At 44.8% G+C, this 20,589-nt stretch overlaps 1 protein-coding gene across 4 annotated transcripts in view; it reads left to right on the forward strand.

Annotated features, from left to right (window-relative positions):
* The window catches only part of ST18 (ST18 C2H2C-type zinc finger transcription factor), a 75,260-nt gene that overhangs the window by 40,359 nt on the left and 14,312 nt on the right, over positions 1-20,589 (forward strand). For all 4 annotated transcript variants that reach the window (XM_074985800.1, XM_074985799.1, XM_074985801.1 and 1 more), the window contains 7 exons: positions 2,843-2,905; positions 3,894-3,962; positions 8,175-8,237; positions 8,333-8,413; positions 15,411-15,632; positions 17,146-17,234; positions 19,811-19,914. In XM_074985800.1, the coding sequence (XP_074841901.1) occupies positions 2,843-2,905; positions 3,894-3,962; positions 8,175-8,237; positions 8,333-8,413; positions 15,411-15,632; positions 17,146-17,234; positions 19,811-19,914 (691 nt within the window). The remainder of the gene's footprint in view (positions 1-2,842; positions 2,906-3,893; positions 3,963-8,174; positions 8,238-8,332; positions 8,414-15,410; positions 15,633-17,145; positions 17,235-19,810; positions 19,915-20,589) is intronic.

The following is a 20,589-nucleotide window of genomic DNA, read 5'->3' on the forward strand; positions in this document are numbered from 1 at the left end:
ATGACATCAACCCTGGTCCTGCTATTTGCTTTGCAGACTCAGTGGCACTGAATCAGTGAGACGCAATTTCTGTCTCTGGAAATTACGGTTCCTAAGGGAAAGCTCCATAGAGTGATTCTTTCACCTCCTGTAGTGCAATCTGCACATTGGCTGCTCACCATATTGTGTCTGCAATTGCAGTTCATGACCTAAAGGGCCTCAGGCTTGATTTTATTTTGCCTCTTTTAAAACAACAACAACAAACAGTTGTGAATATATTAAAAACACTGATGTCTTTCCTTTCTTGATGTTTATTACTTTGGGGTATGAGCTGACATCCAGAAGTCAATTAAAACATTTTCCTCCTTTTTGTACTGACTGGACTTCCTTCCTTCACCATATTATTGGATATTTTAGAAGCGTTGCGTGAAGTTTTGACACATAGGCCCTACATGCAGAGTGGCAGTGTGTAGCTAAAATGCGCCTATACAAACAATATACAAGAAACATTTTTAATAGATTGGATAAAATATCCATAGGTCATATCGGAGGAGACAGTATCCACTGTGTGCCCTCTGAGCACAGAACCTGCTGAGCACATCGGGACAAGTGGTTCCATCATAAGTTCTTATCATGATAGAGGCCCTTGGGAAAAATTATATCTATGCACGGAGGATATATTCCAAAAGCCCCATTGGGCTCTTCCAGATAGGCCATAGGAACACCATGGTCATGCACATCCTGCAATGGTTGGTGTAAAGCCAACTACACTGACTGTGCCTGTTGGGGATTCCTCTACACTGGAGAACTCTGACAAAACACATCTAGCTGCTTTGGGTATGTTTACAGAGAACTAGAAGACATTTTGAAATAGAAGACGTTACTTGGAAATAACTGTGTGAGCATCTACACCGCAGCTGTGGCTACGCTGCTCCTCCCTTTCAGAAGGTGAATGCAAATGCAGCCAGTCAGAAATGCAAATGAAGTACAGATTTAAATCTGACATGCCTCTTATGCATACTCCCATAGGATCTCAATTCTGGAAGAGCTAATTTCAAAAGCCAAAAGAGTCGTGTAGATGGGGTTCATTCAAAGGGAAACCCCACTTTTGAAAGCACCTTCTTCCTGGAAAAAATAGGCATAAGGGACTGGTGGCAGAGTGGGGCTTAGGTACATCCACACTGCCTCTGTACTGCTGGAACCCCTGCTGCCAACAGTAAAATCTTGCATGGCTATGCTAATCAGCTGCACAAGTTTGCAAATGGTACTCCGTTTGCAATTTCGTGGCCTGTCATTAGCATAGTGCTGCCAGCAGCAGCGCAGTGCTAAACGGCAGTCTAGACGCAGCCCAATAACGCTGCTTTGTAGACATAGCATTTGAGAACCTGACATAGCAATATAAATAGATCAGAGAGTAACAATGAATAAGTCCCTCAAAGCCTGATTTTCATCTACATTAGGGAACATTTATACAACTCCAACAGCCTAAAGAGCCTTAAAATGTGTGTACACTTCATTCATCCCTTGTCCTACCCTTCCTGCTTTATGCCGCTATAGCAGTATATAGGGACTTGAGTGTAAGTGAGAATCATACCTCAATGAGTGAGGCCTGGTTTATGCTACATGGTTAGGTCAACTTAAGTTGCCTTGCATCAACCTAGCTGTGGAAGTGTTTTCACTTAAATATGGCTCCTGACATTACAAGAAGTACAGTATGCACACACTCAAGCAATTTAATAACTGCAGTGGCTGTACGTTGGCATAAATTAGGTTGACGTGATTTTGTGTATAGAAATCGCCTAAGTCAGACTTATTTTACTCCTTTGGAGTAATTGTTTAGTGCTTTGCCACTTATACAGAGGTGGAAAATTACCCCAAACAGATATTTGAGTAAAAGTTCGCTGCTTTCACTTCTGGAGTCTGAGTACAGTCTGGGTGTGATGTGTGTACATGCTTTTACTCAAGTTTTCCAGAGGGACACTGGTGACTTCTACTTAAGTACATCCCTCCACCCCCACCCAAGCAGCTGTACTTTTACTTAAGTAACTTTTTGGTTTCCTTTTTCCACCTCTGCACTTATGCTAATCTTGTAATTTATGTTCCCTTTATTAGGGCCATCAGCAAAGATTGAACTCAAACGTGGCATTGAAACACACACCTATATATTTTAAGCTAAAACTATTAGAAGAGGTGTAGCATAATTTTGCCAGTATACTGTATATCACTCTCATTTTTGTCATCATTGAATTTGGCACAGAAGTTTCCTAGGAACTGAACTTAGCCGCTCCAGGCTGCAGTCAGATGAATGGTTTGATGCTTCTCTCCTGGAAGTCACACTGGCAGCTAATTATGTTACTGGAAGTCTTTAAATCAAGACTTACTATCATCTTCAAAGATATATTCTAGCCCATCCTGAAGCTATGGGCATAAAACAGGCATTACTGGGAGAGAGGATCTGTGGCCTATTGCTGTGCAGGAAATCAGCCTTAGGTGTTCATGATAGCACTTTATCACCTGTCATCAAAAATAGCTTGCAGTAATGAAACTACACAAACTGCACCATGATCTTTGGTGACTGAACTAATTTATGCAAATATTTGGTGGTTGCAGCTAACTCAGTGTTACCTAAAATTGTTTTGGTTCACAGGAGCTGTGAAACTATCACATAAACGATCACTCTGCTGCGTTCTAACCACACATGCTTAGATTGTGAGTGGTGCTGTTATGATGATAATGTTAATTTTAGATACTATCAAAGGGTGTACAGTTGTTCTGGGGCAGGCTGTTGTTTATCAGTAGGAGGTGAACTATATTTACATCAACTGGAAATACTCTTAACTCTAACGGTAATTTTTATGCACAGCTGCCCAACTCCAGGATGTGATGGCAGTGGTCATGTAACAGGAAACTATGCATCACACCGCAGGTGAGAAATGACAAAAACTCATGCCAGGAAGTAGAGCTGCTTTATGCACAGTCAGCTGCTAGATATTTTTATATTTACCACTACGGGTCAAATAATGTTCAGCAAATGAATGCACTCAGTGCACTCACCTCTCCTCTGGCTCCCCGCCCCCTGTGGTATATCTAAAATATATTTTAGCTGTTTACAAAGAGCTCACTGTGATCATTTGGTATGCAAGTCTGTATGGATTAGCTGAGATTGGCTAGATAAGTCATATGTTACTCTGTGTGTGTGTCCTTAATTGCACTAGTGTGGAAACACTAGTGGCATGAATACATATTTAAAAGTAGATTTCCATGAATGTTAGTGTTCATGTGTCTTTGCAATTCACATATTCGCAAATACTTTTTGTGGCGGTGCCCCCTGTTTGAATCTGTGCAGGCTGTTTACTCTCTCGGCTGAGAGCGTGGTCCATCTGCTGCCTTTCCCCTAAGTTGTAGGTAGGAAACAGTCCTTGCTTTTCCTCAGCAATATGGACTACAGCTTTTTATGCTGGCAATGCAAAACAGTGGGAAAGCTCTTTTGCACTTTAAGCAGCTCCACATGTAACCACCAACAGGCAGCCTCAAACCTAGGTCCTGTGGTGATCAGTGCATGAGCGTCTATTGCGTGAGCTAAAAAGCCACCAGCCTCTCAAGGGAGACTCAGTCTTTCTCTCTATAAGTGGTCTAAGTGCCCCTACAGGGCACAGTGACCCACACCCAATAGGCATGGGGGGTACATGTGCATGTCTGCTTTGGAACCAGACAGAACCTGATTTTGAGCAAGTAACTTGCTCCTATCTAAAGAATGACTATCCTGAATTGTCTAGCTCTCCTTCGCCAACAGCTTTTTGCGGGGGAAGGATGAGCTGTTTGTCTTCTCTAATAAATAAGTAACACTTTTCTAGAAAAACCCTTTTCTGTCTTAACATATTGAAGAAAACATGTTTCACATCTGTTTTCCTTAGTGTTTCAGGGTGTCCATTAGCTGACAAGACATTAAAATCCCTTATGGCTGCCAACTCTCAGGAGCTTAAGTAAGTAATGACAATAGAAGAAAGACATGATTGCTGTTCATCTCATATTGGCATGTTTCCCAAACTAATGCAGCTATTTATTAGGTGAGTAAATTGATCTTTGTAAAATAAAGGCCAGTTCAGCTCTTTGTCCCAAATGTGAAACAAATTGAAACCAAAAGCCTTTAAGAAAAGTGGGATTCATTTTTCTTTGTTTTTCATGGTTTTGCACCTCTTCATTTGCATACACTAGGTTGAACCTGGAGCAGATACTCTGGGCACTGATAAAGAGGCTGTTCTGATTGTATTACTGAGTCAGCTGGAGCCAGGATGTTCCAAAGTGTTACAAAGAATCTGGTCTCACAAAATACCCAGCCTGATTTCTAGATCAAAGAGGTTAGGATAAGTATTCAGACATTTGAAAACCAAAATGAGCCAAACCTACAAATCTTCATCCTCCAGCACTAGATAGATACGCTCAGCATAATGTCGCTGAGGGAGCCATCAAATCAGATGAATCAGTGTTGCATGTTTCTCACCATGCAATGACATGAAAAGGGTTTTGCACCCCCAGTAGATAGGCAGACGTACAGGGCCTCAAGCAGATCTCACTAATCTGCAGAGCTGGCCATCGGTGTCAGGAGAGGGATTGGCAGCCAATCCTTTAGTTAATGGGTGGATTTTGTTAGCAGAAAGGAGTGGAGTGAAAGGAAGGTTGGTGCTTTTAGCGACATCTGCACTGTACATGAGGGGTGTATTTCCCCTGCTTGTACTGTCAATGTAGCCTTTGACAGGTTTGCCAGCCCTCTTTTCTCTTTGCATCAGGAAAAGGGTCCTCCAATGTGAGGCTTGGAACATAGTTGGGGTTTGTGGGTCTGTACATGCTGACAATATTTTGGAGTCATCCTCAGTCCAAAAGCAGGCAAATAAGTTTTGAGGCTGCTACCTTTACATTGTTTTAATGGTGTTTGAATTACAGCTGGCCAAATCCAGAAAGAGCCAGCTTGGAGTTCAGAATTCAGTTATAAAATTTGTTAACTGCCCACAATAAAACAGACACTTGCAGCCATGACAATCTGGTGCTGCCCTGCATTATAAAAAAATATGCTGTGTGATGCTAAGCCAAGGGCAGCCTGTCCTTTGGGACAGGGCAAAGGCAGCAGGAAAAAGCCAGCTACAAGGGGAGAGAGATGAAAGCTGTTCTCAAAGCATAGACATAGATTGACACCGTGGCATGACATTTCAGCTTTGGGGTCTGCTGAACTCACTCCCGCACCTAATGTTTGGCTTTAGTTTGGTACAAATAGGGCTATGGAAAGAATGACAAGAAAAAAAAAAAGATTTGTGCAAATGGTGCCAGTTTCGGTTTCAGTTGCTGATTCAGCACTTTTACGGATTTTCCATGAACTCAGACTTGCCTGGGTGGCCATACAAGCACTATACATGGTTGTTCTGTATGCAAACATGCATGGTCACATGTGAGCTGTGACAGCTGCATACCAACACAGATATTTTTCACTAAAGATGATACAGTTTCAGTTGCATAATAAGGAAAAAGCAGCAAAAAACCAGTGATTTAATTTACCAACCACATGCTGTTAATAACAAGCGAGTCATGAAAAATATAGTCAAAGTTCAAGACCAGGCCATAAGCAGAAGAGAGTGCATGAGGTGTTCTGTGTCAAATTTCAAACAATTAACAAAATAGTAAAACTCAAAGTTGTTCCCAGACCAGTAAAATTATTTGCTATCACTTAGATCATCCAGCTTCAGGTTGCAGCAATTTTTTTTTCTATCCAACATTAAATAAAGTCCCATTTTTAAAAAGGCATCATTTTCTACAGGCTTATTGAGGAAAAAAAAACAGCAGGAAGAAGGAAGTAGAAAATAAATCTTAAACCCTGATCCTGAAAACCTGTCTGTAGCTATACTCACATCATTATTTTCTTTTATGTCATGGAGAATAAATGAATTAAAAAAAAACCCTCATAGTGTGTACACACTGCAGACAGAGGTGTGGTTGCAGCACAGTTAAGTACCCAAGCTTGGTTCAAAAACAACAAGCAGTTCTGTGACACCTTAGAGACTAACAAATTTATTAGTTCATGAGCTTTCATAGGCGAAACCCACTTCATCAGATGGGTTGGAGTGGAAATAACAGAATCCAGGGTATAGACAGCAAAAATAAACAAAAGAAAATAAAAATAAAAAAAGTTGCCTGACATTAGTAGGACCAGTCAATGAAGCAAATTAAGCAGAATGTGTCCCAATCATAGCATGTGATATAGCAGTGTGAGTAGTAACAAAAAACACAGTGAAACCATAGTATGCCAGGCAGCAGCACAAACAGGATCCTTCATGAGAGCTTGGATACGTAGTCAAATAGATAGCAGTGCTGCAGCAGCTTCAGTGCTATTATTATCCATGTTAGCTATATCAAAGTTAGCTTGGGATGGCTCCCATGCTGATGACAACATAGAGTTATCCTTACATGCACATTGAAAATTAAAGGATTATTGGTACCTAGAATACAACAGAAATGGACTGGTACAGAATACCTTATCTGGTGCCTGGGGTGATGAAGGTTATCAAATGGTAAGGCCAGAATGAAACCCTTGTGGTCATCTAGCTTGACTTCCTACATACCACAGCCAAAGAATTTCACCCAGTAATTTCTGCTTTGAGCCTGTAATGTCTGACTCAGTTAGAGCATGTTTCAGAAACACATCATCTTATTTTATAAACTTCAAATGATGGGAAATCTTCTGCATCGCTTGACCAATTGTTCCTGTGGTGAATTAACAATATAAAGTAGTTCTTATCGTTTTTAAACCCACTCAGTCCCCTGACTGTCATGGTTTAATATCGATTCAGTATAAAAATAGACTAATACACTGCTAGAAGGGGCAACTGTACCTTTAAAAGAGAGTTTACAACTGTATATTTAGTTATTTAAGATAGTAGCCCAGCATGCCTGTGCTTAGTTCACCCAACCACAATGCATTCACCACAGGCAGGAATTTGAGGCGTGTAGAGAGTTATTGAACAATGTGAATTTCCATAGTGGATGAATACAGGGTTACTTGGCACAGGTATCTCTGTAGTTCTGATACTCTGGAAATAAACATAATGTTCAAAGGCCCTTGGGGAGGCTTAGCTCTGGTACTCAAAACTATATAGAAAAGTACAAAAGGCTGGCACAGCATCTGAAGGTAAATGTTTTCCTAGTGCTGATAGTGCTGCTTCGTGTGCCTTGGTGTGTGTCAGTTCTCTGCATTTTTAAAAGGAACACCCCCAGCAAAAGAGAAAATTCCTTCAGATATGTACAACATTAATTTTGAACCTAAATATCTGCCACTTACCCAGCACATGCCTGAACCAAAGCCCATTGTAATCAACGCAGAAGCTCTCGCTGACTTCTGTAGACTTTAGGTCAAGTCCAACATGCTTTGGCACATGCAATATGCCTATTCAATCTGAGTACCAGTGACAAAGTTTGGTCCTAAGAGTAAGATGCAGCTTTCTTTCTTTCTTTCTTTCATGATGCTGAAATATTTTGTTATTACATTTTCAGATTTAAAGGCTTTTGTCTGTTTGCTGCACGCACAAAAGCCTCTGAACTCTAAAGTGGAAGCAGGGCCCATTTGTAAAATAAAATGCCTAGTCTTGGCTTATGGGAAACACAGGTGATCTCCTTTCTGTGTACAGAGCTAGAAACCAGGAATCTCCTGAGTTCCTGTCTGGCTATGATGTTGATTTTTGCAGTGATCTTCAGTGACATAAGTTCTCAGCCTCAATTTCCCTTTCTATAAAATGGAGAGTATATTGAAAATGTCTCAGTTGTTGTAAGTCTGTGTATCAGACTCACATCAGGAGTGTAAGTTTTAAATACACACACAACTGTTATTTCACAGAGAAATCAATGAATAAAAATTCTTCCTTCATAAGAAAAGAAATATTTTGCAATGAAAACAAAATGTTCAGTGCAAATATAAACTTAATCTTTAAGGTGGTCAAGGACTGCTTGTTTTTTCTACAGTTCTGTTATACAATACATTTCACGATCCATATTAAAAAAAAGTTACATAAGAAAATGTGAAAGTAGTTAGTCTATTGCAAAAAAGAAACGGCAGGAGCTAGTGGTAGCAAAAGTTCCACTGCTGTTCTTTCCACTGAAGATGTATGTGTCTGTTACTTTTTAAAAAGTCATCTCTTTTTCTCTGTATATATTAGGTGTCCCACACCTGGATGTGATGGCTCTGGTCATGTGACTGGAAATTATGCTTCACACAGAAGGTAAATATCATTCGGTTGTTTGGGAGTGAAGCTGCAGAAAATTGTTGAAAGTGTCAGTGGAACAAAATTGTTTTTCTCTTGTGTATTTCTCTCAGTTTGTCTGGTTGCCCTCGTGCCAGGAAAGGTGGTGTCAAAGTTACTCCTACCAAGGAAGAAAAAGAAGACCCTGAACTTAAGTAAGTTTAAAGGCAACTCAACCAAAAGGGAGAACAGGATGGTGCTTGACACCCAAGAAATATGTGAATTATTTTAGATGCCTTACTGTTAAAGCTAAGACAAATGGTATTTCTGTAGCTAATGAAATTGGTGGAATGTTTCATACCAGTCCTGCCTGACACAATGGCCATGTCTACACAAGCCCCAAACTTCGAAATGGCCACGCAAATGGCCATTTCAACGTTACTAATGAAGCACTGAAATACATATTCAGCGCTTCCTTAGCTTGCGGGTGGCCGCGGCACTTCGAAATTGACGCGGCTCACTGCCGCACGGCTTGTCCCGACGGGGCTCCTTTTCGAAAGGGCCCCGCCTACTTCGAAGTCCCCTTATTCCCATCAGCTCATGGGAATAAGTGGACTTCGAAGTAGGCGGGGACCTTTCGAAAAGGAGCCCCGTCAGGACAGGCCACGCGGCAGCGAGGCGCGTCAATTTCGAAGTGCTGCGGCCGCCTGCAAGCTAATGAAGCGCTGAATATGTATTTCAGCGCTTCATTAGTAAACTTTGAAATGGCCATTTGCGTGACCATTTTGAAGTTTGGGGCTAGTGTAGATGTAGTCAATGTGTGGCAAAATTTAGGATAAGTAACAAGTTTTGACTGTGATGAAATCTTGGCAACAATAAATAATAGCAGTGGTGAAATTTAAGACTAGATCCAATTTTCAAAAATCTCATGCTTCTTGCCTGGAGACACAACCAGGTGAAATCCACCTTTGTGCAGAGATCTACCACAAGACATACATTAAGCCCTGAAAATGTGGCTTCCTGGGTTTGGAGTGGCACATAGGTTTTATGCCATCCCTCTTCTGTACTTGGCTAAAATTTCAACCATGGAAAAAACTGATAGTTCTACACAAGTTCACTTTATTCCCAACTTGAGTATGTGATCTGTGCAAATCAATACATAAACAAGCTGCTTCCAAGGCATACATGACTAGTTCATTTACAACAAAGGACTTTGCTATCTCCTTTGCTGCTCTTATTATTGAGAACGGGGTCGGAAACCCCAGCATAGGTGCCAAGAGTGGCATATGAGCCAATTTTCATCAGCATTCAAGGTGAGAGTTCAGCCCCAGCCTTCCTCACCCTGCAGATTGAAGTATGCTCAAAGTCATGCTGCTTGTGGATTAACAAAAGACCAGTTTGTAGAACCATAGAATCATAGAACAATAGAGCTGGAATAGACCCAAAAAAGCGATCAAGTCCAGCCCCCTGCTCTAAGCAGGACCAAACCCATCAGATCAGCCCCACTAGGGCTTTGTCGAGGCAAGACTTAAACACCTCCAGGGATGGAGACTCCACTACTTCCCTGGGTAGACCATTCCAATGCTTCACCACCCTCCTAGTGAAAAAGTGTTTCCTAATGTTCAACTTGGACCTTTCCAACCACAACTTGAGACCATTGTTCCGTGTTCTGCCATCCGTGACCACTGCGAACAGCCTCCCTCCAGCTTCTTCGCATTCTGTCAATGACCTAAAAGTATGTGTGTTACTGAAGAGGAATTATCGCACCGTTTTGGAAAGAGAAGCAGCTGAGCTGGCTTTTATATTCAAATTCGGCACATTAACACATGGTTTAAATCATGATGGGAACTTTCTGAGTCACTATAGGGGCTCGTCTGCATACTTGGCTCAATCTAATTCTTGACCTTCCCTCCCACCCCTCCACTCTCTGATTTGCTCACCTTGCTTATCTTTTTCTGATTTGTCCTCCTTGCTTACTGTTTTTGGTTCTCTGTGTCTTAAATATTGAGTCTGTTCTGGTCTGGCTCTGGTCTGAAGAAGTGGGTCTGTCCCACAAAAGCTCACCTAATAAACTATTTTGCTAGTCTTTAAAGTGCTACTTGACTGCTTTTTGTGTTGATAGTGTATAGACTAGCACAGCTTACTCTCTGTTAGTGATAAATATGTTGAACAGAACAGGACCCAGACCCAAACCTTGGGGCACTCCACTAGAAACCGACCACCATCCCGACATCGAGCTGCTGATCACTGCCCTCTGGACCTGACCTTCTAGCCAGCTTTCTATCCATCTTACTGTCCATTTATCCAATCCACATTCCTTTAACATGCCGACAAAAATATTGTGGGAGACTGTATCAAAAGCTTTGCTAAAATCAAGATAAATCACATCCATTGATTTTCCCCTATCCACAGCGCCAGTTATCTCATTGTAGAAATTAATCAGATTGGTCAGATTAATAGAAACTAATTGTAGAAACTAATTAGATTAGTTAACTGATTAACTAATCAGTTAATGCTACCAACCACCACCTAAATGGTAAAGCTCTGCATCTTAACTTATTTATTAATAAAGGGCTACATTTACACTAGCACATTATGTCAAAGTAGCCTATTTCAAAGTAAGAACATCGAAATTGGCTACTTCAATGCGTATCGTCTACACAGCCTCCAGGGCTGGTGCTGTCAACATTCAGTGTCAAAGTAGTGACAGGGAACATCGAAAGGAGCCACCCCAGAAGGAAATGCGGAGCGTCCACACACAAAAGCATTCCCCATTGAAATAAGGGGCCAGAAAAGCCCGCAGACAGGATCAAAGGCTGGACTAGCCCTTCCGGGGCAACAGCAAGCCGCTCCTTTAAAGGGCCCCTCCCAGACACACCTGGTCTGCACAGCACGAGGTCTGCAGAGCGCTAGCCACACTCTTGCAGACTGACGCACAGCAGCTATGGACTCTCAGTAGCAGCAGCAGCAACAGCTGGAAGCCCTCCACGTAGTCACCCAGGGAGCAAGCGCCCTGCTAGGTACTGCACAGGAGGCCACCCAGCAGCTCCTGGCAGGGGACCCCTCCCAGGGGGCAGATGGGGACACTCCTGACCACTCTTCTTCCCCCGCTGGGTGCTCCGCCGCCTCTGGAGCTACCCCACCAGCTCTGAGTGGTGGGAGAAGCTGGTCATGGGGGAGTGGGATGATGACCAGTAGCTACGGAACTTCCGCATGTGCCAGCAGACCTTCCTGCAGCTCTGCGAGTGGCTCATCCCTGCACTGAGGCACCAGGACACCTGGATGCAGTACATCCTCCCTGTCGAGAAGAGGGTCACAATAGCTGTCTGGAAGCTGGCCACTCCAGACAGCTACTGCTCTGTGGGACACCAGTTTGGAGTGGAAAAGGCCCGGCCGTTATCATGGAGGTAAGGAGGCCTGGGCACTCACCCACTGGGGGCAGGAGCCAGGGGTGTGGGCCTGAGGAGGGAGGGCTGCCAGGGAAGGAGGGGGTGGGCGAGGGATACCCAAAGAGATGCCTGGGAGGGGGTCTGGCGGGGAGGGCCTGGGGCACCCTGCACACCTTCATGGGCACTTGTGTTCCCTACCCACAGGTGGTCCGTGCACTCAATGCCATGCTGCTGCAGAGGGTCATCCAACTCGGGGACCTGGATGCAGCCATCACCAGATTTGCCACCATGGGGTTCCCGTACTGCTTCGGGGCCCTGGACAGGACCCACATCCCCATCCACGCCCCGGACCAGAGAAGGGGAAGATACATCAACCACAGGGGCTACCGCTCCGTGGTCCTGCAGGCCATGGTGGACAGGTGGGGCCACTTCCAGGATGTCTACGTGGGTTGGCCCGGCTGCACACACGACGCCTGCGTCTTCTGGAACTCGGGCCTGTGCTGCTGGCTGGAGGCAGGGACCTACAACCCCCGGAGGGAGATCCCTCTAGGGTACACCACCGTGCCTCTCTGCCTCATGGTGGATGTGGCCTACCCCTTCCAGCCCTGGCTCATGCACCCATACACCAGCCACCTCAATGCCAGCCAGGAACAGTTCAATGCCCGCCTGAACCATGCCCACCGGGTGGTGGAGAGCACCTTCAGCTGCCTGAAGGGCCGCTGGTGGTGCCTCCTTGCCTGCCTGGAGGTCGGCTTCCAGAACATCCCCCAGGCTGTGAGCGTGTGCTGCATGCTCCACAACATTGTCGAGAGCAAGGGGGAGGCCTTCATCCAGGGGTGGGCAGTCGATGCCGGAACAGGCGTCCTCCCAGCTGGGCACTGCACCCAGTCACCAGGCCCACTGTGAGGGGCCTTCCCTGGAGGGCCCTCCACACACCGTCTGCATTACCCACACACTGCCACCCCTGCCCGCACACCATCCCCCCAACAAGCACACTTCTCAGGTTCTTTGGAAAATAAAACTGAATTATTGAACTGTGTTATGTGCACAACTAAAACTGCAACCAATATACAAAGGAGGACAACTAGATACAAGGAGAACAACTATACACAAGGGGGACAACTATATACAAATGGGGGCCCAGCAGATGTCTCGGCCATTGGCCCATCAGTCTGGGGTGGGTGTAGAGGTGTGCGACCTCAGGCGGGTAAGGGTCGCGACCCCCCCTTTGTCCGCGGTCCCCGGCATGACTGGCTGGGGGTCAGGAGGACTGGCAGGTATGGTCAGGATGCTTCCACTGGCTGGTCTTCAGCCCCAGTGGGCTCCAGTCCTGGGGGGCTGGCAGGCAGCACGGCAGGCAGCACAGCAGGTGGGGCGGTTGGTGGTGAGGCAGGGGGTGAAGCAGATGGAGCGGCGAGGGGCATTGGGTGGAGCAGCAGGGAGGGTGGCATGGGGGGCAGTGGGGTGTGAGAGCTGGGTGACAGCCTTCCGGATTGACCCGGCTGTGTCCCGGAATACCCCCATGAATTCCTGCCACACTGCCCAGCACCGGGTGGACTCCTCCCATTCAAACCAAAGTCTCTCATTGCCCACCTCGTCTGCCGCTGGAGAGCTGCCAGAAGCTGCGGGTCCACGGGGGCCATCCCCTGGGTCCGTCGGCGGTGTGACCATCCCGCTGGCCTTGGGGGTGTCCCCGGGCGCTGGCGGTGGCTGACCTCCGGCAGGCTGTCGGGTACGATGGAGGGTGCCTGGCTGCCTGGGGCCTTGGATGGTGCAGCTGCAGAGAAAGAGAGAGGGAGGGGAAGGCTGTTAGTACTGTGCCCTGGCCCTGGTCTGTTCTCCCCATACCCCCTTGGGTGCTGGGTCTCCGTCCCCATTAGTGGGTGTGATGTCCCTGTTGGGCATCCCCAGTGCATGGTCCCCCAGCCTCCAGGGTTAGGGCACAGTGCTGTCCATGGGTGTGGGTGCTGATAGGTGCTGATGGCCATGCTGCTGTCCTGGGACCATGCTATGGCTGGGCACTTGTGGGTTGGGGTCCACTGGGGGTGTGTGAGGCTCCCAGTCATGTCTGGTGCCCTCACCCCGTGGCCTGGGGGTATGTGCCCTGTGGGGTACGTACCTGACCGTCCATTATCACGGTCAGAGGAGCCCCAGTGGGCAGACACCCAGCTAGTGCTCCGAGAGGGGAAGTCTATGAGGAACCCCCCCCCCCCCCCCCGCTTGCTGCTAGACCCCTCCTCTGCCGTCCCAAGTGGGGGCTCCTCAGGCAGGCCCTGGGGTGTGGGGCTGGCCTCCAGGCTGGATTCCGGCTCCAAGGCCTGCTGGGGCTTGTCAGCCATGGTGTCAAGGGTGGCAGGAGGTGTCCTGGGGTCCCAGGATGAGCTCCCTGTAATAGGGGCAAGCGGTGCGGGCGGCCCCAGACTGGCTGGCCAAGTCCCAGGCCTGGGCAGAACTGTGCCGCAACTCCTTCACCTTGCTCTGGACATGATCTGGAGTGCAGGCAGGGTGACCCCAGGTGGCCAGCCCCTCACCCAGTTTGGCGAATGCTTCTGTGTTCCGCCGCTTGCTCCCCATCACGTGGAGCACCTCCTCCTCACCCCAGAGCCCCAGCAGATCTCGGAGCTAGGCCTCCGACCAGGAGGGGCCCCACCTCTTTTTGCCCCCCCCCATTTGGCTGGTGGGAGTGCCTGGGTCCCTTCAGGGGGGGAGCCCTGGGGTCTCTCTGGGGACTGGTGTGATGCCATGGCGCTGGGTGGTTGGGTTGCGGTCTATAGAGGGCATGCAGGGCTAGCACGTGCATGTGCTGCTGCTTGCACACTCTCAGCTTCCTGCGAAAGGAAATCCATGTCCATGGTGCTTTAAGGGCTGCTGCATGCGGGGACCATAGAGCCCCACAGGGGCTGGACAGAGCATCTCAACCCTTCAGCTGATTGCCACCATGGAGGACCCCGCTATTTTGAAGTAGCAGGACGCAGATCGTCTAGACATGCACTACTTCAACGCTGAACGTCTAAGTGGGCCGCTATTCCCATCTTCGGATAGGAATAGTGATTTCGACGTCTCACTGCCTAACATCGATTTCAACGTCGAAATAGCACACGGTGCATGTAAACACAACGCATGCTATTTCAGCGTTGTACCGGCTACTTCAAAATAGTCGACTAGTGTAGATGCACCCAAGCTGTTGCATGAAGGACTATTAGCGTTTTTAAAAACTCCCTCTGACATTTGGACCAGCACTTGGACCATACATGAAGGTCAAAAGATTGGATTTCAGCATTCCACCTCAGAAAGGTTGCTGACCCCTGATTTAGAATGTCAGTTAGTGATTGCCTCTCAGGTGGCTGGTATGTCATATGAAAGGCCCTATGAATGCTCTTGTTAATGCTATCAGCGCTCTGCACAACTGCCAGGTTTCACCTCGGCAAGGAATGTATTTGGAAAATAACAGTTTTCCACAGAAAATGCATTTTTTTTTTGCTTTTGCCAAATATCTGAATAGAAAACAGAGCCATTAAAATGTGATATTTATTCACCTAATAGCATTTTTTTCCTCTTTGACACAATTTTGTGTGCTGTCTGTGCTGACGGTGTTAAAACATACAGCTGTATTGTAAATGTTCAGGCCTAACGTTTGCCAAAAGCCCATAATTCTCACTGACATCAATGGAAGATTCAGGTCCCTCTCCAGATCAAGCCCTGATACAATAGCACAGAAAGAATATTTGCCATTTAGATTCCTTTTCTTAGACTGATTATTGTTGGACTGTTGTTTTCTGTTCTCTTAAGTAAATATAAGGACTCTTTTGCTATGTTTTTATAGATGTCCAGTGATAGGCTGTGATGGCCAAGGTCACATATCAGGTAAATACACTTCTCATCGCACTGCTTCTGGTTGTCCTTTGGCTGCCAAGAGACAGAAGGAGAGTCCTCTCAATGGGTCTTCATTATCCTGGAAACTGAACAAACAAGAGCTGCCACACTGTCCTTTGCCGGGCTGCAACGGGCTGGGTCATGTTAATAATGTTTTTGTCACCCACAGAAGGTATAATTTTGTGTTTTCTCTCTTTTTTGTTGTTTTTTCTTGACAATGCACTGTAGTGTCACTTTCAAAAAATAGAGCTATAATCTAATTCAATGATACTGAATTCTTATGAAAAGTTTGTATATCTGTTGAGGTGGTAGAAGCTGAATAAATTGAGATCTTGCATGCAATTAGAACTATTTTAATATTGCCCATAAGACAATGACTTTCACAGATCTTGCTAGATTCCCTGAGTCTGATTATAGGGTTTCTGTAGTTGAAAGTAGCTTGACATATGTGAAATTATCAATATCAGTTGCATATCTTTATCAGCTAATCCAAAATGTTTTTGAAATTTTACCAAAAGGTTTTGCAAAAGCAACAATTCCATTTATTTTGTCATTGAACAAATTGCAAAAATCTTGCTTGCCATACCAATGCAGGAGAAAGTGTACATGAAATCTGTGTTACATTACAAGGAGAAAAAAAATCTTAAGAATGCCACTAGTTAACATAATTTGTAAGATGATGTATTTCCCCAGTATAGAGAAGATCAGACAACTTCCTGCTGGCCTACTAAGATTGAGGCATCCTTCTGACCAGCAGTCTGCTCAAGACAAAGAAACAGTGGACTGTATTTCAAATTCTAGAAGTTCTCATTGACCCCTGCGTGGAAATACCACTTACATTAGAATTCTTATTTTTAACACATTATTCAAAATCAGAAGTTTGCCCCTTGGTGCAAACTTTTCCATCACTTCCAGCTTGACTACATCAGAATATGAATCCCTCTGCCATTTCTTGAACACAAGGATAAATCTTATTGTTCACTTTTAAAGACTGCACAGTCAACCTTAGTGCTTTACTATAAAAATAGTCTCACATAATTACCCCAAACTATAAGATTTGAAATAGCAAATAGCTCTGACAGTCAACAAAAAAGTAAAGTGACTACATATAACACAATCATTTAAAAATATTTCAGACTATAATATAAAACGAGGTATCACCACATAGATCATTATGTGTCATCAAATTATCCTATAGTTAGGCACAGTGAAAATCTGCACATCAGGTTTTTGTTTCTTTGTTTGTTTGTTTTTTGAAGTATACTCACCATTGAAAGGGATGCTACTGCCCCCTTTATTCTGAAGCATAATTCCACAATAAGCACAGAGTAATATGTGCTAAAAAATTGATGGAAAAATATGACCTCAAGATTTCTATAAATATTACACTCATATCACCTTAAAGTATCTGCCACTGCTATTTTGATTTGTCTGAAATATCTGTAAGTATAGTTTGCTTTGAGACTGAGACTTCAGTGCCAATTTTCAAGCCTGATTTTTTTTTCTGCTAAAATAGCTCTTTGTGAATTATTTTATCCCCTTTAACAAGGTTATAATGGAGCTGCTGACATGACCTTAGGAACAGAGGTCTGAACGTGAGCACTGTAATACTACTGTGAAAGGATTGCTTCTATTTTCTCATGGGTCACACTGTTTTTTCTCTTCTTTTTTCTTATTTTTTTAAGCTTGTCAGGGTGTCCTCTGAATGCACAAGCCATAAAAAAGGGCAAAATCTCAGAAGAACTAATGACTATCAAGCTTAAAGCAAGCGGGGGTAAGGAGACGTGCAAATGATTACATTTATACAGTGGCTGGGGACCCGATTCTCATTTACATGTCACCTATTTATAGTAATTGGACACTGTAAAGGGATCTGAAAATAGGTAAAATGTCTTAAAATTTCTTTAAAAACAATAACAAAAATGTCTTCACAGAAGATATACATCGTCCACACATCATTTACATCTATGGAACATAACATACGGTCACACAGAGTAACTAACAACTAAGACTGATTCAGGTTTGGGGTGGGGATGTTATTAACTAGAAGGCATTACCTCAGCCTGATAAAAATTTTCTAACAAACCCACAGAGGAATACATGTTAAAAGCAGAAGTTAGCAATCTCGTTCCCACTAATATCATATTAAATTGCTCAGTCTCCTGCTATGACTGTTTTCACCACATTAAATAGAATGGAACAACCATCCAAGAGTTAAAGATTCTGTTCAGTCCAGTGGGAAGGGCTCAGGGACAGCATTCAGGAAATTTAGTGATATTCTTTAACTTGCATCTTAACCTTGGTGAAGTCATCTCTCTGTATGCCCCATTCTTTGTCCATAATGTCTATTTAGACTATAAGGGCTTCAGGACAGGGACTGTCTCTCACTGCGTGCGGACATTGTACCAAGCACAACGGGGCACTGAACATAGAGCCTGTGGGTGCTTCTGCAATAAAAAATTATTGATCTGTAAGCCTAATTTGACCCAACATGATAGTGAGGGGAAAACATTCATCGCGGCGGGTGATGGATGCTTAGTACGTCTCAGGATCAGGGTTTTATGGAGGCTGTTGCGTGTTCTTTCAGCTGGAGGGGCAGCTTTTTCTCCATGGCTATGTCTACCCCAGAGGGTTTTGTCAAGAAAATATACAGAGCATTTCCAAGGTGTTCTGTCGACAGTAAGTTGACAGAATGCAGCACTTTTGTTGACAGTCTTGTCTTCCTCCCCATGCAGTAGAACACCCCTGGCGACAGAGAGCTGTTGACAGAAAGCCAGTCTGGAAGTTCCAAGGGGCCCTCTGTCAACAGACAGGGCTTGTGGGACACCGGGCAGCTCTGTCTGCTGTGCTTCCAGTTGGCCATTTGGTTAGGAGAGCAGCTGGGCAGTCCATCTGCTCTCTGTCAACAGAGCAGATCACTCTTATGATCCACTTGGCAGTTTGGCCATGATCTGTCGACAGAAGTTTTGTCAGAAGATATCTTCCAAGGAAACTTCAGTTCACAAATCACTGTAATCTACACATAGCCCATGATGTATTTGCCTCCTTTGGCCTCGCTCCAGTTTCCCTTTCACAGTGTTATGTAAGCCACACCATAGCTACGTCTACACGTGAAGGCTACATCAAAATAGTTTATTTCAATGTAGCGAAATCAAAATACGCTATTTCGATGAATAGCATCTACACGTCCTCCAGGGCTGGTGCCATCGACGTTCAACGTTGACGTTGGGCAGCACCACATCGAAGTAGGCGCTGCAGGGGAGTGTCTACATGCCAAAGCGGCCCACATCGAAATAAGGGTGCCAGGAACAGCTGCAGACAGGGTCACAGGGTGGACTAGCACTTCCCGGGCAACAGCTAGCCGCTCCCTTAAAGGCCCCCTGCCAGACACACTTGCACTAAACAGCACAAGATCCACAGAGCCGACAACTGGTTGCAGACCCTGTGCATGCAGCATGGATCCCCAGCTGCAGCAGCAGCAGCCAGAAGCCCTGGGCTAAGGGCTGCTGCACACGGTGACCATAGAGCCTCGCAGGGGCTGGAGAGAGCGTCTCTCAACCCCTCAGCTGATGGCTGTTCAGCATTGAAGTAGGGTGCTATTCCCATCTCCTGATGGGGATAGCGACTTCGACGTCTCGCCGCCTTACGTCGATTTCAACTTCGAAATAGCGCTTGCCACGTGTAGACGTGGCGGGCACTATTTCGAAGTTGGCGCGGCTACTTCGAAGTAGCTGGCACGTGTAGACGTGGCTCATGTGTCACAGTAAACTAAGGGCCTGATTCGTCTCTGTGGGTCGGCCCATACAGAGCTCCCTGCACCATCAGACTAGATCTTCAGCTGGTTTCAATTCTCTCAGCTCTATTAAAGTCAATGGAGTCAGGAGGATCTGACTGTCTGGGGGCTGGTGGGGGGGAAAGGAGGGAGGCAAAGGAACTGCTCCCTTTCTGCTACATCTAAAAATCTCCACCAAAACTGTAACATATACCCACTTGTATGGTTTTTAAACGCTGTATTTGGAATATTCTCCACTCAGTGCCCACTGATCCCCTTTCCCTCTCACATTTCTTCCCCTGATGTGGTTGCTTGTTTTATTGAGCAGCAGAGGTTCTCATTCAGATGGGAAATACAGTAGCTCAGTGAAACTCAGCTTGCCCTTTGACCCTTGATCACTCTTCCTGCTTTCCAAGATATTTCAACATAGGGCACACTTTTGACAAACAACATTAGTAAAAACCCAAGTAAAGATCTGCAGTTTAATCTGAAAGACAGTATACAGGTACTCCCAGAATACAACTACTTTTTACATGTGCACCTTTAAACCTGACTTTGGTCCATCTGCCTTTTTGCAGGTATTGAAAGTGACGAAGAAATCAGACACTTGGATGAGGAAATAAAAGAATTAAATGAATCCAATCTTAAAATTGAAGCTGACATGATGAAACTTCAAACCCAGGTATAAGATCAAAGCAAACAAGTCCATCAGTTCTAATGTATATAATGTACACATTTTTAAGCTTCTGTATCCTTTTTCTCATCTACACACATGCCCTCATGTTGTGGCTTTAAACATTTTTAACCAGCTTTTCTATTTAGCAGTGAAGAGTGAATGCCTGCATATTACTATAAAAGACTTGCAGGGTCAATAGCAGGAACTAAGTACTTTGAGAACTAATCTTGGCAAACAAGGAAATCATATTTACTGTATAAAATGTGCACTTTCTTTTGTTAATCATATGCCAGCATATGCTGTCCTGTGGGCATTTTGAAAAACCACGGAGGGAGGCTTTATAATAACAAAATGCAGCCATTAGGTCACAAGACTGTAACTTCTTATTAACATACTCTAACTACTACTGGAAGGAGATCTTTATTATTATAATTATTTAGAATTTTCCCTAGTTCTGTTCACCACATTCAGTTAATGAATGTTTTTATTTAAATACTCTGAATTTTGCATTGACACAATAGATGGCAGACAGTGGGTGAAATAGCTAACCTATGCAGTGCTTTAGGTAGAGAATACAAAATCTTTTTCATTGTTTTATTCTATTCATATGAGCAAGTTTATGATGAAGATGCTGATTGCAGGCCCATGGTTCAGGTGGAACTGAGTGTATAAAAATACAAG

This window comes from Carettochelys insculpta, chromosome 2 (genome assembly GCF_033958435.1).
Source record: "Carettochelys insculpta isolate YL-2023 chromosome 2, ASM3395843v1, whole genome shotgun sequence".
NCBI classification, from domain to species: Eukaryota; Metazoa; Chordata; order Testudines; family Carettochelyidae; genus Carettochelys; species Carettochelys insculpta.